This window comes from Cardiocondyla obscurior, linkage group LG03 (assembly GCF_019399895.1).
Source record: "Cardiocondyla obscurior isolate alpha-2009 linkage group LG03, Cobs3.1, whole genome shotgun sequence".
Classification (NCBI taxonomy): domain Eukaryota; kingdom Metazoa; phylum Arthropoda; class Insecta; order Hymenoptera; family Formicidae; genus Cardiocondyla; species Cardiocondyla obscurior.
The window spans coordinates 216161-232338 of NC_091866.1; the positions used below are offsets into that span (position 1 = coordinate 216161).

The following is a 16178-nucleotide window of genomic DNA, read 5'->3' on the forward strand; positions in this document are numbered from 1 at the left end:
CGTATGAATATCTCTCGTCGCGGTGGATCACATGCAGACTCACCGCGAGAAATCACCGTGCCGCTCGTGAGATAAACCGAGCTCGACGGCTGGAGAGCGAAGAGGTCCTTCTCCGTAAATCCGTGAAGAGAGAATCCGATGATATGTCACATGCTGATCCACCGTAACGGAGATGTCGTCACGATTTAAAAAAAAAAAAAAAGTACCCCTGTTTTAAGCGAAACCCGTGTATTTAGAATCGAGCTGCCCGTTTTCTTGTTGGAATAAAAAAGTAAAAAGAAATTTGTGCTCGCGTAAAAATAAACGACAATCAACGATACCGCGAGTTTTCACCTTTTTTGAGTAAGGCTCGATGAAATATTTCTCCGAATATTTCTCGAGAAAATGCGTGGGGAAGGTTTATAAAGCGAAGGAAGAAAAACTGGAGTTTCGGCGAAGAGGAAGGGGGAAAACTAATTTTCTTTATTACACGTCTTTTGCGAAATATTACGCGCATGTTCTTAAAGAGAAATTTAATTTTGCAAGAACCATTTTTATAAATATAAAGTCGCGAGAGCGTTACTTTAGGAATTAAGATTGTTAAACGTTAACAGTAAAGCGGTTTCCGTCGGCCCCCGACATTTCGAAAGACGGCGACCATTGTTACAAAGCAGCTCGGCGTAAAGTCCTAATTTAAATAAGATGAGGAAGCGAGGGCGCGGACTCTTTTTCCGGCCGCGCGTTTTTTGCTTTTTCCGTGCCGCGGGGTAAACTCCTTTTCGCAAACCGTCGCGGGGGGCTCGTCTGAAAGGCAATTATCTAGAAAGACACTGCGAGGATTCTACAACTGGCGGAGACACGCCGTGAAAACAACTGGGGGCCAAATTTACGGTATAATCCAACGTAACACGTGGCGTTACGAGCGGCGGGGTGTGCGGAGAGTTTTCTCGTTAGTTAAAAAAGTTTTCGCGCATCGTAGTTAATGCGAACGTAACGTTTATTGGCGTTCAATTAGATTAGTTTCGAACGGTGCGTCGAGAGAAGTTTCAAATCAATCCCTATTACACATCCGTGCCGCGCGCGTTCGCTGTTCATTTATCTACGCACCTACGCGCGAACGTTTCATTTTTTTTTTTTTTTTACGTTTTTATTTCCGACTTGGAAGGAGAGGTCCGGTCCTCGAAATAATAACGTTCGGTGGTACTTCGGCAATTTCCTACGATTTACTTTTCTCGCGGAAGAAACCGCGCGAGTCGCTTTCCCATTTCTCTCGCCCGTGTCAACGTGCTCTAGAAGAAGGAAAAGTGAAATGCACGGGAATGTAAATGAAAACGGTAATGTCGATTTAACGCGTCGTAATACGGCGCGGTGAGCCTTTCGCGCGCGAAATTTCTATGCAAGCCGGAATGCAGCCAAGTTTTCGAGCTTACATATGGATATATACATGTACATACGTACGAGCCCAACGGCTGCCGCATTGTTAATTCGTTCCGACTTAATATCCTTATCCCGTTACTCCGCTTTGCTTAATCAAGAATGCGCTTCCAAGCGCCGAGGGGGATTTTTGCGTGAAGGGATGCGTGCGGCAGAAGCACATCGAAATATGTGCCGTGGAAAACATTCGCTATGGAGCTTCGTGAGAATTGCTTTCGGTAACATGACAAAAAGCAAACAGCCACAGTTGCCTTTTCCCCCTCGTGCTTATCCTCCGCCCTTTCGTATCTATTATATTTATAATATTACACGCCCGTGTGATTAATTTGTTTTTTTTTTTTTTTTTTTTTTTTTTCCGTTGAACGTCTGCGTAAATTGTATGACATTTCCTTCGCTAATTTCAGCCGATTGAAAAATAATGATTATGCCGTGTAAGCGATCAATTAATCGCGAGCGCTCTCGAGGTACTCGGCGTTAAAATTCACCGTGTAATTGTACGTGATTTGTAACGGACGGTGTTCGATAGCCCATTAAGCGTAAATAAACACGTTGGAGCTGAAGCGTCGGGGTGTTTTACGCGAGACGTGTCCCGGTAACATTTTTAGACCTCCCCTTCGGTCACTCTTGTTAAAACGACGAAAACAAAATCGCATTTCTGTCAGATATTTTTCATCCGGAATATATATAAAATACCGGCTTTTGATGTCCGACGTTTTCGCGCATCAGTGGACGGACTTTTTACATTTGCTTTACGCGTCCACCGGAAACGGCGTCACGATATATACGAAAGCGTAATCAGCGATCGACTGAATGCAAGATAAACCGACGGTAATTCGATTTTTAGGGGAGGGAGGGGGGAGGAGGGACGTCCAGGACGAGAGCCGTATTTCTTATCGCAGACTCCTCGGCATTTATATCGCGATCAAAGAGACGTTGAAACAGCGGGGGAAGAAGGCCCGCCATTGCCGTCTTCCTCGTCTATGTCGGTGCAGAAGCGTAGCAGAGAGCAGAGGGGAAAATACATTTTCATAATCAAGTCAAGTACTTCGTAGTGCGTCTATTTCAGAAATTTCGCGGAGGGCTCGTGGGCGCGCGCGCGCTCCGGTATCTCTTACTATATTATTATATATGTATATGTATATAAAGGAAATATCTGGGGGTCGAACGCAGTGAAAAAGATATTGGATTTGCCAGGGATAATGGTTGCGCTCGCATTGATGCGTTTCTTTCGCTAGAGATACGATCTATTCTTTTATCTTTCAGTTTCCCCGCTTCCTCCCTCCCCCTTTTATTTTTTATTTTTTTTATTTTTTTTTAATCGACGTTATAGGATTATGATGAAAGTAATTTTTCTTCTTATTTCTTTCTCATTTGCGAGCAATAATCTAGCTCGTAATTAGCAATTGCGATTTCCGCGGGGATTGTATCAATCTTATTAAGCGGTTAGAAAATCCCGAAGAGAGAGATGATCGAAGAGCTTATCGCGACTTATTCCCTTCAACGCTATTAAAAGGATACTTTTATTTTTATCAATTTTGACTTTTTCTTACTTTTATTCTGGATTTTTAAGCGAAACCTTAGGCATAGTTTGGGTTACTTTTTATAGGATAAAAAGAACTTAACTGTAAACGAAAAGGATAATTCCAAATTATAATTATAATTCCTAATTGGGATAAATTCTAATTATAACTAACGTTACTGAAAAATTTCGTTGAACTTCCGATGGAATTTAATCGGAGGAGTGCCTTGATTTTAATTGTTTCGGTTGCTAACTGCAACGTGATATTTTACGTCTCATTTATCTACGGCACTCTGTCGTAATTTTATCGCAATAATCATTGGTCTGTGGAATGAAGATCGCGTAGTTTCGCCAAAAGGAAGCAGAATAAAGCGAGAAACTCACCCGTTGAATGAAGAAAGCCCCGTCTGTTGAGCGGGGCGAGCTTTGAAGATCGTTCTCGAGCGGATGATAGAAATAACGGCCGATTTGCCCAAATTCCCGGAAGTCCTGCTTTCCCTCGTTCGGAAGGGAAAGGGACGATCGTCGCGAAATAGATCGCTTTCGCGCGGAACAGAAAATAGAGATTGCGGCGGAGAACGAACTTCGTCGCAAATTGCGTCTTTTCTTCGCGTCCGTTCGGTGGATTTGCCTCGCCGCTCACGCATAAACCGGGCCGTTCGGCGGATGTCTTGAACGATCGATCAACGAATTTACGACAACGTTAGATAAACCCGACGTCGGCGCTCTTTCTCAACGCGCGGCGCACCCACGTCATCTGTTTTGTAACAGGAAGGGAATTAATTGCGCTAAGGATGCTCGCAGTTCGCGAAGCGCTGCGAGCGGTATTGCAAAACGGGGACGCCCGTCCCCGTACAAAGCTCCCTGGCCCCAGCCAAGTTTAACTATTTTGGGATAACGAAAGGCTCATTATATATTACAAGACTTCCCTTCGTCTTGTTGCAGGTAGTTTGATAAGCATTGACTTAAAGTTCCGACAAGGGGTCCCCTAACTCGGGCAATAAACTGGATTTCGCAGTTTCTATTGAATAATCATAAGTGTAATACTTTGCGCTTGCCACGTAATCCAGCGTCTCACGCGCCTGAATATGCATGAATCTATTGCGAGAGCCGCGCAAAGCAGAGGCTGCTACTTAAAATAATTTCGCGAAACACTTTGCGCGATACCAGAGGCGAAATGTCGGTCTGATTTTTTTTTCTTTTCTGTTTTATTACTTCAGTAATCTCCATTATTTTTACTCTTTAGTAGATTTTAATTCCTATTCTTTCGCGCGAAACATATTTTCCTCCCTTCTCCTAAAAAATAAACGCTATTATTTTGTACAAATCCGGACTTCTTTTTTCCACGTTATTTTTTTTTTTTTTATGTTTTATTCATAATTGTTATTCGCGCAGTCTAACGTAGCTTTAAAGTAAAAAAAAAATTTTTTTTTGATAATCCACGAAACGGGCGGGTGGTTCCTTGGATCTTTAAAGGGCGAAGGTTCTTTCCTCGTACGCTACTCGCGGCGACGTTCCTTTTTATACGACGCATTTCATTAAGTTCCGTCCCGAGTCTGGAACGCATTTGCATACCACGTGAGAGTATGCGTGGGTACGTGACTAATTGCAGACGGCATTAAAAGGGCAAAATTTACGTGTCACGAGACGGCGGGTGCGATTACTTAGGAAGCGTACCGAGAATGACAACACGCCAGCAACGACGTTGCGGGAGCATCTCGCGTTGCATGCGTAAAGCTTGGGGGATCACGCAATCTTCCCCCCGTGCCTGCCTGCGTTTCCGACTTCTCGTTCGTACCTGCTCGTAATCCTCTCCCCTCTCCCGCCTTTCCTTATTTGCCCTCGGGGCTTCGGGCGCAAACAGTGCAAGGATTACATGCTGTTTGCCGTGAATTGAAGCCACCGTAAATTCCGCGGTTTGCCGACTTCGCGAAGCGAACGCGCTCACGATGTGCAACGACCTGCCAAAGTATCCTCGCGATCCACAACGGAATTATTAAAAACCATAGTAGTTTTTGAAAACAGGAGGGGGGGGAGGAAAGTGTGGAAATGTCGGGAGGTTAATAGAGTTCCGTCTTTCTTTCTGCGGAAATCGCGCGTGCATTTTTTTTGTGTAAAACATTTTTTGTTAAAAAAATATTAGAAAAATACCGAAAACCAAGGGGGAGGGTTTTTTTTTGTACATTTAAACGTTGAAAAAAGCCACCAAGCATTTCTACATCACCCGCTGTGACAAGTGAAATTTTATTAATGGAATGCTGGACGCTTTTCTCGCGGCAGTCTGGCGCAGGCATTTGTTGTCACCCGTAGATTGCTGATGTTATGCAATATGTGCACCATTAGCCGACCATTTCTTTCTTTTATTCTCGCGAATGGAACGATTTCATTGTGCGAATACGGGTCGCGTTTCCGGGTAATTCCGGATAATGATCAAAGCCCTCGCGTCTGTTAATAACTGCATTAGTACGTTATATGTATGATAATTAAACGTGCACGATGCGTCGTGCGCGCGACAAGTTCATTGATATTATATCAATGCTCGTAGTTGGACCAATGTAAAGGTAAATTTTATCGTACGGAACCGTTTCGCCACTTTTCTTTAAATATAATAATCACGAGTGAGATTCGGTCTGGAATTAGCAATTATTTTAGTCATTAAACTTTTTCCGTATTCGTTAATAAAATTCTATTCGCAAACGAAGAACTGCGCGCAGTTATAATAACAATTATTTTGATATTCCAGAAATGTAGACGCCGCGTTTTATTATTTTTATTTAATAATTTTAGTATTTTTTAATTTTTTTTTTTTATTTCTTTATAATTTTATTTGACATAGCAGTCGAAAGTTTTTTTTAACAAGTTAGCATGCTGTTTAATAAATAAACTCGTAATTGAATCGCTGTTAAAATGAGTGGGTACTTTTTTCTGGGTATAAAGTGAAAAAACCTGAAGGCGTCTGGTTTAAATGGGAAAAAAGTACGGTCGAGCGGGCCGCGCTGACAAGAAAAAGGCGCCGTCGTTCGTTTTCATTCTACTCGAATACCAATGGCTACGTTCTCACATGCAGCTCTCATTAGAAAACTCGTGAGCAGATCCGATCTCCGTTAATGGAGGCGACCGCACACCTGCCTTTTCCATTGCGAAAATTCGTTTTTTGCCCCCTGTTTCTCCCCCGAATTCACGCGCGCGGCGCCGAGAGTGCATTCCCATCGTAGCTCTATAAAAATATCATTTGATTTTTCGAATGTTTTAGCTTGCCCGGCGAAAAGCACGTTTGTTTATTGACACAAAATTTACTCGTTTCGCGACAAAGTAAAATCCCATTTCTTCCACGTTTTCACCAGCGATTGAAATTAGTGTTTCGCCGGGATAAAGGAAAAATACGAGAAAACGCAGCCCCGGGGGTGAATTAAATCACGAAAAACGAGTCTACGTCGATTATTGCTTTTACGCCGGAATATGGATTTGGATATCTAATGATCGTAATGTGCACGCTCAATTACTCCCCATTGTCCCTTGCGATCGATACCGACACAATCGATATACAATGGGCGTTCTCGTTTGTTTGCCAACCTTTGTGGACACCCACAAAGCGGGACGCGACTACGTGCTCGAAATTACCAGTGTAATCGACAGCATAGATCATTGGTACGTCTCTGATAGTAAACGAATGGTAACAGAATACAATAGCATTCGAGCTGCGTAAATCCCCGTCTGATCGACATTATCGCCACTTTTACGACGGACTGACTCGCAAGAAAAATATTTTCAAACAATTGTTTTGCTGTACATATATATATATTACATATATATTATTTGAATTGCAACTATTACATTGTAAAGATTAAATGCATTTTTAAATACCTACGTATTCGAGCGGCGCGGAGTCCTTTTGTAATTTCATAACTAACGGTACGCGGGGTTATAATAAAGTATTCGTTCTCAGCTTGCGTCTCGCGGTTTCTGTTTTCCCCTGCGAATCTCTAGCCTCGGCCTGAGTAAATACTTGACGAGACTGCAAACCCCAATATTGCACCGCCTTCTCGCTGCAGACGACTGTGCATACATCTGTCGAACGAACGAGCGAATTACGAATGCCAGTCGGACCGAAGCGTGCTCAGAATCGTGTGAGCGCGTTCTTACCTTCTTGTAACAGAATTACCTCGTCAACTTTATTAACTTTTACCTACGTGTAACATCTAAGATATATATATATATATATATATATATTTTTTTTTTCTTTTGATCAATTTTACAATTTTTACTTCGAAACCTATCCGTCGGATACGTTTTTTCAATCTTTACACGACTTATATCTAGAGAAATTTATTTTCCACATATTTCATCACGAGTGCTTTTACATGACTGTTTTACAAAAGAAACGAGATATATCCTTGCCGTTCTTCACACGACAGCCGAATTGCCGAACGATCTTGAAACTTATTGGATATCGCTCCATCTTCCGTGTTAGTTTATCAAATATATATCGCTTCCGTTTGGCAGGATAAATCTATCAGGTTCGCTTTGGCGCAAATAGATTATCAATAGTTCTCTATCATTCTCTCTTTTTTTTTTTTTTTATCTGACCGAGAAACTCACGAGTTTTAATCGATGTCCGATTTCTCTGTATTTTTACAATTTTATATCTAAAGACTTTTAACTCTCTTCATTTAATGGGAAGGAGTGGGAGGGGAGAAATATTATCGTTATTGCACGGCTAATGGACTTGCGAAAAATGCGACCGTAATTTACGGATTTCAAGTCATCGACTTCGATTGCGACGATTGGAAAAATTCTCGTGTAAAACGTGCTGCTTAGTTGCAATGAGCGTAATATAATATAAAATATAGTAAATAATCGCATGACCGTTTAAATAATCGGTTCGCATCAAAATCACGGGTTCAACGTTTATTTAGCGCTGTAAAGTGATCGCCTGTTCAACGATCGTCTCTGTCGCGGTAAACGGGGTTTCGTTAGGCAAGAGGGTATCGTCGAAACATTGCTGCAGAGAGCACTTTGTGCTCATGGCGATTTTGTGGAATTAGTTACGAATTACCAAGCGAATTACAATGACGGTTTCCGCTTCTCTCTCTCTCTCTCTTTCTCTCTCTCCCTCTTTGGCAATCTCTGGTTACGGCACGAGCAGATGAAATAGTCGGTTTGATTTCTCGCTTGCGTACTTTCTAATTATTCGTACTACCGCGAATGGTAGTAAAATATTAACCCACATTAACCCCGAGCGCTCTTTAAAAATTTATTACATCGAAATGACCGAAAAGCGCGCGATCAATTTTCTAAATTAGATGGGCAAGTTTTAAAATTACCGCGAAAGATGAGGCGTGAAAAGTTCGAGCGGTACATTGGAAAATGCGTTAACGTTATTTTTGCGGTACCGTAATTCGATCATTATACGTGGGAGTGTCCGTTTCACAGGGACGACGGGCCCCCATTATTCTTTCAGTTAAATTGTTATCGACAAATGTCACGCGGCTGAGCAGAACTCAAAAGGGAGCGCAACATCCTGCATCGGGATTTTACACGAAATATTCATAAAATGCTTTTACCTTGATTCCCGCGCGGAATATATAAATTATTATCGCGCGAATCAAAGTAATCCCGAATATGAATTAGACGACGCGCTGCACCGTAATTGCCACTCAATTCAATCAACGTTCCGAGAAGCTCTAATCCATCAGTATAATTAGGGAAAAACCCAATCGACGAAAAAAGAGGTTGATTGACGATAATGCGCTCCGCTTTCTTATCTCCCCCCGCAAGAGAGATGGATCTTCTCGAGTCTCTTATCACTTTAATGCATTGCTAATTGTCTCCTCGAAGTATCATTGCGGTTATTTCGTGGATCGAGTATCACGCGGATGGGACTCGTTAGAAAAGCTGTTTTTCACAGTAAAAGCCAATTTTTTTTTCCTCTCCCCCCTCCCCTACCAGTTCCGCAAATTGATCAATTTATCATATGGGTGCAAAGCGCTCGGCCGTTTATTATATTTTTAAGGTAATCGGCGCTTGTCAAAACGGCGAATCTGTCCAATTTTTTTTCAGCGAAATATTTTCAAAGGCCACGTAAAAAAAAAAAAAAAAAATTGACAGGAAAAAGAGAGCACGTGCGTAACTGGGAACGAGCAAAACCACGGGGTTCGTCACCAAAAATGCGAATTAATGTAACGCCTCGTTCGGTTCGTTTTTTCCTCTTTTTTTTTTTTTTTTTTTTTTTTTTACGCTTTTACGGTATGTTTGGCATCGCTGTGTTCGGATTCCTGCGTGAACGCTATTTTCGCTTTTGAGAGTCCCTGGAAAATTTCACAACGCTGCGCACGAAGGGCCCCCAGCTCGCAGAAATATTTCTCCCGACGGAGTAATTTAGTTGTTACAGTATTTTTGCGGTGGATTCGCGTACTGGCGATAAAATATAAATTTTAACCGAGTAAACGTGTCTATAAAGAATTCTAGCCGTCTGCTTTTGTACTTTAACTATGTCCCGTTACTGTTCACAAATCACAAAAGGATTTCAAATATTTGTTTATAATAACAGATTTATATTAGCGTAAAATTAATCAGGCGTTGAAAGTTTTATGTTGCGGTTAAAAAAAAAAAAAAAAAAAAAAGAAGAAGAAAACGATTAAGCGTTATTTTAAGCGAGAATGTATTTATATCAGGGGTCGTCAAATTAATTAATACACTTTTATATCATTATTTACGTGCACGCGAGCGAAAATTGGCCGGGCGAAATAACATGGGCGAGATGGGCGATTACCTTTATACCTGATATACAGCATAATTTTCGAATTCAAGTACGGATGAAACTTCCGCCAAAACTTCGTATCCCGTGAGAAAGAGTCGTCACGATAAATCTCGCAAGATATACGGAATAACTTCTTATTGCCGGAACTCCGCGGACGTAAATCTTGCTCTCCCTGTCGTCGCTAATTCCGACTATACCGCGTCACATCTCGGATCGCGGAACCAATTTCCGAAATTCGACAAAACTCAGAGAGAACTTTTCCTCGCTCATTGACGCTTTTGTTGAACTTCGGTCATCGAACATTTACCACCTTATACCATCGGTATAAGGCATCGTGCCTCGGTCGTTCAGTCGCGCGAACAATTAAACGAAGTCGCTCTCTAATAAATCGGCTGATGTGACGAATGAAGAAACCGACGCTGCGGCGGAAGGGAGATCAGGCAATTCGATTAGATTGTTTGCGATAAATCCTTTCATGACGCGGTACGCTAATCGCTGCAAAAGTCGATTAGGGCTTTAAAGGGCCCTCTCAACCAAGCTCATTCCAGAAGCCGAAACACGACGAGAATACACAAATCGCGTGCCAAAGTTCGTGCGTGATACGTATATCGGGAAATTCTGCTTTTATGCTACCCCTAACCGTTTCATTCGGTGCCCGCTTACCTCTGTAAAAAGCTGTAATGGAGTTTCGACGTTTGCCCGGAATTGTTTCGCTATTTCGCGAGCTATCGAGAGCGCGGATCCGTCTTTAACGGATTACTTGAATTTTACGGAATGCCGAAGGGCGAAAATCCAAGTTACAAATGGGGACGTTCTGCACTCTGTCTGTTTACAGTCCCGGAAAATACGTCATTCTCTCTCTCTCTATATCGTCTCTTTCTCTGTAATCGTCTCTAGAAGCTCTTTGAGACTCTTTGGAACTTTGCTGAAATCGCAAATGCTTCACTCGATTCTCCGCCCGCCACGCTTCTCGTTGTCGCAGCTAATCATTCGCTCAACTAATTAGTTCTTGCGCGCTCTAAGAGGATTTAATGTCGCGCACGTCATATTCATATCTTCAATGTCGTTATTATGTATTTATTTCGTATTAGATTTGCGTTAAACTATTGCGGTGCAACGGATGTTTCTTTATCTGTCTCTCGCTCTCGTTTCTCAAATTTAAGCGACACAGCCGTGTTTGATAAATCGATTTTTATAGACGAATATAGAGACTTGTTTAGCTGCGACGAACTAGATTTTCGTGTATTTCGCGCCACTGTCCTCTGCCTCTCGAGGATTCAATTTAATTTGTTAAAAATTTTGAAAGGCAAATTGAAGTTTTAAGGAGATTATTGATCGCCAAAACACTATTTTTTCCGTTTGAGAAATAAAATTGTAGCAATTAAAAAGGAAAAAGAAAAAGAAAAATAAAATTACGTTTACTACATTAAAAACGTTTAGTTTTATGATTGCATAAAAAAATTAATCAATTTTTTAATGCATCGGATTATACGCAGTTGCTCGCAGAAGTAGGAAAGGACGATCGTTATGTATATTAAGAGAGCATTTTAAAAGAATAATTTAAATAAAAAAAACGGTATATTTATCGAGCTTGAATAATACTGCCGTTTAATTAACTTTTTCTTCTGATATCTAATTCCAGTTCTCGTAGCGAAAGAAGGGAGATTAGTAAAGACTCGAAATTCCATTACGAAAAAAGGAAGAGGAAGCGGAGGAATAGTAATCGCAAAATGGATGAGAATCAACAGCAAGAGCCGATATTTCGGTCGCTCAACAGTCAGCACGAATCCTTCGTCAGATTTATTAACACGACACCTCACGCTATTACTTTATACTGGATGGATTATCAAGGACAAGCGATTAATTACGGCGATTTATCACCTGGGGACTACAGAGAAATGAACACGTTTCATACTCATCCGTGGATTTTCGTCAATAAAGAAACAGGTGTCAGGTATGTGCAACGTTTACTCTGCCGATGTTAATATCGGCAACATCTGTACGTAATAAATTACTCTTAACGAATCACGACCAAACGCGAACTTGCAATTGTATTAACAATGGTGATAAAATGTTGAGATTATCGTTTCGAGGCGGGAGAACCGAAAGCAAAATGTAATTTGCAAGGCGAAAGCGATTAAATTCTCAAAAAAAAAGAAAAGAAAAAAAAAGTTCGCGCATTTGACGATCTGTTCGTAAATTACGATATATTCTTTCCGGAATGCCTTTCGAAATAGCCTGCGAATAGATAAATCAATAATACATACAGCAAAAACGAAAATAGGTACTTGGTGGACCGGCGCGATGTTTTCTTTCCTGAGCCGTGGTTTCTCAAGTACCGTGGCGTTAGGCCGAGCGAACTGCCGCAAAGAATCGAGAGGACCAACGTGTACATCGTGCTACCGATGTTTACTCTGCAGCAATTATCACTGAGAGTCATTAAAAACTGTCTTACGTACGACTCGGAAGCTTTTCTTCTCGACATTCCACGGAGCCTCCAGTTAAAGCTCTTTACGATGCTACCGAGAAAACCCCAGCCATTGTTTGTGCGCGATTAGGATAACAACGAAAGAGAAACATGGAATATTTATAATTTTATAATTTATGGGTCTTTACTAATTCTCTTATTGGAAAGAAGTTGAGTAAATCTTTAGTCTCTTAGTCCTTTCTTATTATAAGCACAACCGTATAAAATCTCACGTTACTCGATATTAAACGCAAAGTACACTTTTTAATTACATTACTGGTAATCAAATTAATATTTCTTTTTTTTTTAAGGCAAATTAATGTTCTTAATACAACGTGTTAAAAGTTATATAATAATTTAAAAAAAAACCTTAAAACGATTAACTGATAAGATGCATTATGCGCTATTTAAATTTGTACGGAGTTACAAGAGTACTTTTTTTTATTTTTTTTTTTTAATACAAAGTCTTTGCGAGCGTTAAAATGTTTACACCAGTAAGTTATTTCGGTAAAATAAAATTCTGGATTTTATAACTTGCGAGGTAAAAATGTAATTTTAACTTGGGAAGTGTTCCAAAAAACTGGAGAGCGATCCAGGGAGGAGATACGTATTTGCGCAAAGTTGCCATTTTCATTCGTCGTGTATAATATTCATCTCATAAATAGATAAACAATAGATTATTTAGTTATATACGTACGTTTGTCAATACTTAATACGATTTTATATATTTTCGAAGTACCTAGTATTATTTATGAAAGTGCTCAGCCGTATGACAAGACGTTATAGACACCGCCGTTTAATATGAATAAATTTCACAACGAATCTCGTTGATGTCCTAACTCTCCATAACGATTTTGATTAGGTACGCCACTCAGGAAGTTTCAGGAAAATCGTCGATAGTAATCCGAGCTCGTTTCCGCAATTTGTTAGCAGAGTTCCGAAGGTATTAACTGGCTCCTCTTCTGCGCCTTCTCGTCCTTTTCGCTCCTTTCACGTTCCTCTCGTTTTCCACGTGAGCTCGATATCCCGAAAACTTTAATTAATAGTTAACCAAGTATCGAGTACGTATTAGAAGTGAAATGTATAGTAACGCAATCCTCGTAAAAAAAAAAGAAGTGAAAAGAATAAATTGTAATTTTTGTCAATAATGTCGAAAATATTGTAACGAGTATACATATGTATATATATTTACATATTTATAGTTTACAATAACGAATTATGTCGATCTATCACGAGAAGAATTGTACAGAAGAAGAAATATATTTTTAAGTAATACCTGGCTTGCAAATAATTTACCGCACATTAAAACCTTACGTAACTTTTGTTTTAAGAAGCCCTCCCTGTTTGTTTTTACGAGAGAAAGAGAGAGAGATAGAGAGAGAGAAAGAGAGAGAGAGAAGAACGTGTCTGTGTCTGGAATAGTTGCTAAAATAAAAGTTCAACGAAAATTCAATAAAAATTCGGCCACGCCACGTAAGCGCACGGGGTAACGAACTTTTTACTTCGTCCCTTGTGCGCGTGTGTGTTTTTATTGTATGCTCGTGTGTAATAAAGGTAATCACAGGTGAAGGAAATGGGGGAGCGAGAGGAGGCGGCGCGGCGCGGAGAGGATCCGTCGTCGGTAAGTCAATTTCCATCGCGGTTATTCGAGTAGTCAGCAATCGATTAAACACGCGCTAAATGGACTTTGGTCACTTCCTCTTAATCCATCCTGACTCTAATGGGTTTTAAACCCGTCACGTGATGTCATCGGACCCCCACCGTCTATGGTCAGACTTATTGCCTATTCGGGGATTAATATCCCGAGCGCAAATTCCACACTCTGATTCATTGGGAGTATGTTAAACTGGTTCTTAATTAAAAAAAAAAAATTTATCGCTCATGATAGACCTGACGGCTAGGAGAGATAAAATCGGAATTTTAAGTATCGTCGCGCGAATTGGTAACGTGAATTTTTTGAGAGCGCGTTCTCGCATTGCGGCGCTTACAAAAACGCGGCAAGAAAAAAGAGTAAAAAACAGAGAGGAAAGATCATGATCTACGCGATCATTCGGTACAAGTATATGAGCAGGTAGAAAAATAAAGAAACCAAAAGAGAGAGAGCGAGAGAGAAAGAGAGAAACAAAAGTTGCGAAATTAAGATAAACCGTGGGAGCGGCTAAAAATTTCTGCTTCGTATAATACATACAATAGGGTCGAGGTACTAATTATAAATCTTAAACAAAGAGCTAATTAAACGTGAACGACATCGGGGCTGAATATCAGTGGCGTGCAAACGATTCTGAAGTTATTTACTACTTGAAATTATTGCATTTAATTAACAATAATCAGTTTTTTTTTTCTACAGTAAATAAACGCGTTTTCACATATCGGTATTTCCACTTGCTTTTGTAGACATTCATTTCTAAATTAAAAGTTTTTTTTTTAATTATTTTTCTTTTTTCTTCTTAAATTTTTAATTGAAACTGCAGCTGACCGCTATTTACTTTTCGCTCGAAACTTTAAATATTTCCGCACGAATGCGGGAATCGGTCGTTCCGAAAGTACCGGCGAGAGACGATTTTATACCGGGACGTGCTTACACGTATCCCTCGTAAATTTTGCGGTCTTCATTGCGTACGGATTTACAGGTTGACCCGCATGGCTATTCCCGTGGGATTTGCGCGGTTAACTCGTCAGTTGATCGCGATCGGTCACAAATAGCCGAAATTCAACGGTAAATAGGAAACGCTGCCCGCCTATTCCCATGGAAAATCTGCTCGCCTATAAATTTACCGACAGTTAATTCTCTCGACGAATGGGCGATACGCGAATTTAAAACCCGAACCTAGGCTTCTCGACGTGCGAACTTTGATATTCCGACAAATGTCACCGGCAAGAATACTCGATTTTTATTAACGCGTAAAACTCTCGATTATAGGTATTTATTTTCTAGATCGATTACGTGCACGACTTTAACGTCGCGATTACCGGCATTCCTCAGCGAACGTTACCGCGGTCCTCGCTGCGTGATCTTACAGAAGCTCCACTTGGAGAAAATCGATCGTCGCGGATCGCAAATGCACTTGGCAGATTCGTAGAGTTCATAGTCGAAGTTTGTTGTTACACGAGCACTTCGACGTCGTCGCCCGTGCCCGGCGTAGCCGCCGTACCGGGGGTAAAAGGGGGCGGAGGGGGGGGGAGCCTCGGGTTTAATACTGGTTTAATCATGACTGGCTCCGCGAAGTTCGTCGTCTGTGGTTTTTGGCTGGCGCATAATACGCCCCCGCGGAAGATCGTACAAACAGCGCGCGGCGAAAACCGCACGGTTCCCCGAGGTGCAACCATTTCGATTACAACCGTGAAACTGCACCGCGGAACGGTGGGAACCGTCATGGCGATTGCAGCAATGGCATACCGTTACAATGCCAACATGCAAATAGTTATGCCACGCAGAAGGGAGGACGGGGGGGAGGGGCACCCTCTCCATTTTTAGGATCAGCCGCCCGACACGTACGAATCGGCGTCAATTTGCATCGCGAAAACTTTTCCGTTTCACCCAAAGCGTTGCGGGTACGCGAGTAATGGATTTACTGAACGGGACAAATGTTTTTTGTCTCCTTTCGACATTGACACGATATATTTTTTTTTTCTTTTTTATTATTAACACATATGAATTTGCCGAAATATTTTACTTTTGATTTATTTGAAGGAAATTACCTGCATGTGAAATATTGTATAAATTATTGGAAAGATAATGGATTTGTTTGGGATTGCGTTTTGTGAATTATTATTGTTTAATTTATATAACTTTATATCGCGCGTAATAACTTCAGAATATTTTTACTTTGTGGAATGCCACGTGAAATATCGTTACGTACGTATGGACAAGTGTGCGTCATGAAATTCGAGAGCTTGCCCATTAGTTGAGGATCTCCGTGCACAAAGCTGACTCAGACGTATTAATTAACGCAGATACGATTATGTAATTTGCGTCTGTTAGCGCATTAACGCCATTCGCGAATATTTTACAATGGAAG

The 16178-nt window shown here is 40.9% G+C and overlaps 1 protein-coding gene across 1 annotated transcript in view; it reads left to right on the plus strand.

Moving 5' to 3' along the window:
* LOC139113871 (von Hippel-Lindau tumor suppressor homolog) overlaps window positions 1-14131 on the plus strand; it is a 42316-nt gene extending 28185 nt beyond the window's left edge. The window contains exons 2-3 of the mRNA XM_070675321.1: window positions 11335-11646; window positions 11977-14131. Of these exons, the coding sequence (XP_070531422.1) occupies window positions 11335-11646; window positions 11977-12250 (586 nt within the window). The 3' untranslated portion in view covers window positions 12251-14131. The remainder of the gene's footprint in view (window positions 1-11334; window positions 11647-11976) is intronic.
* Window positions 14132-16178: the final 2047 nt, after the last annotated feature.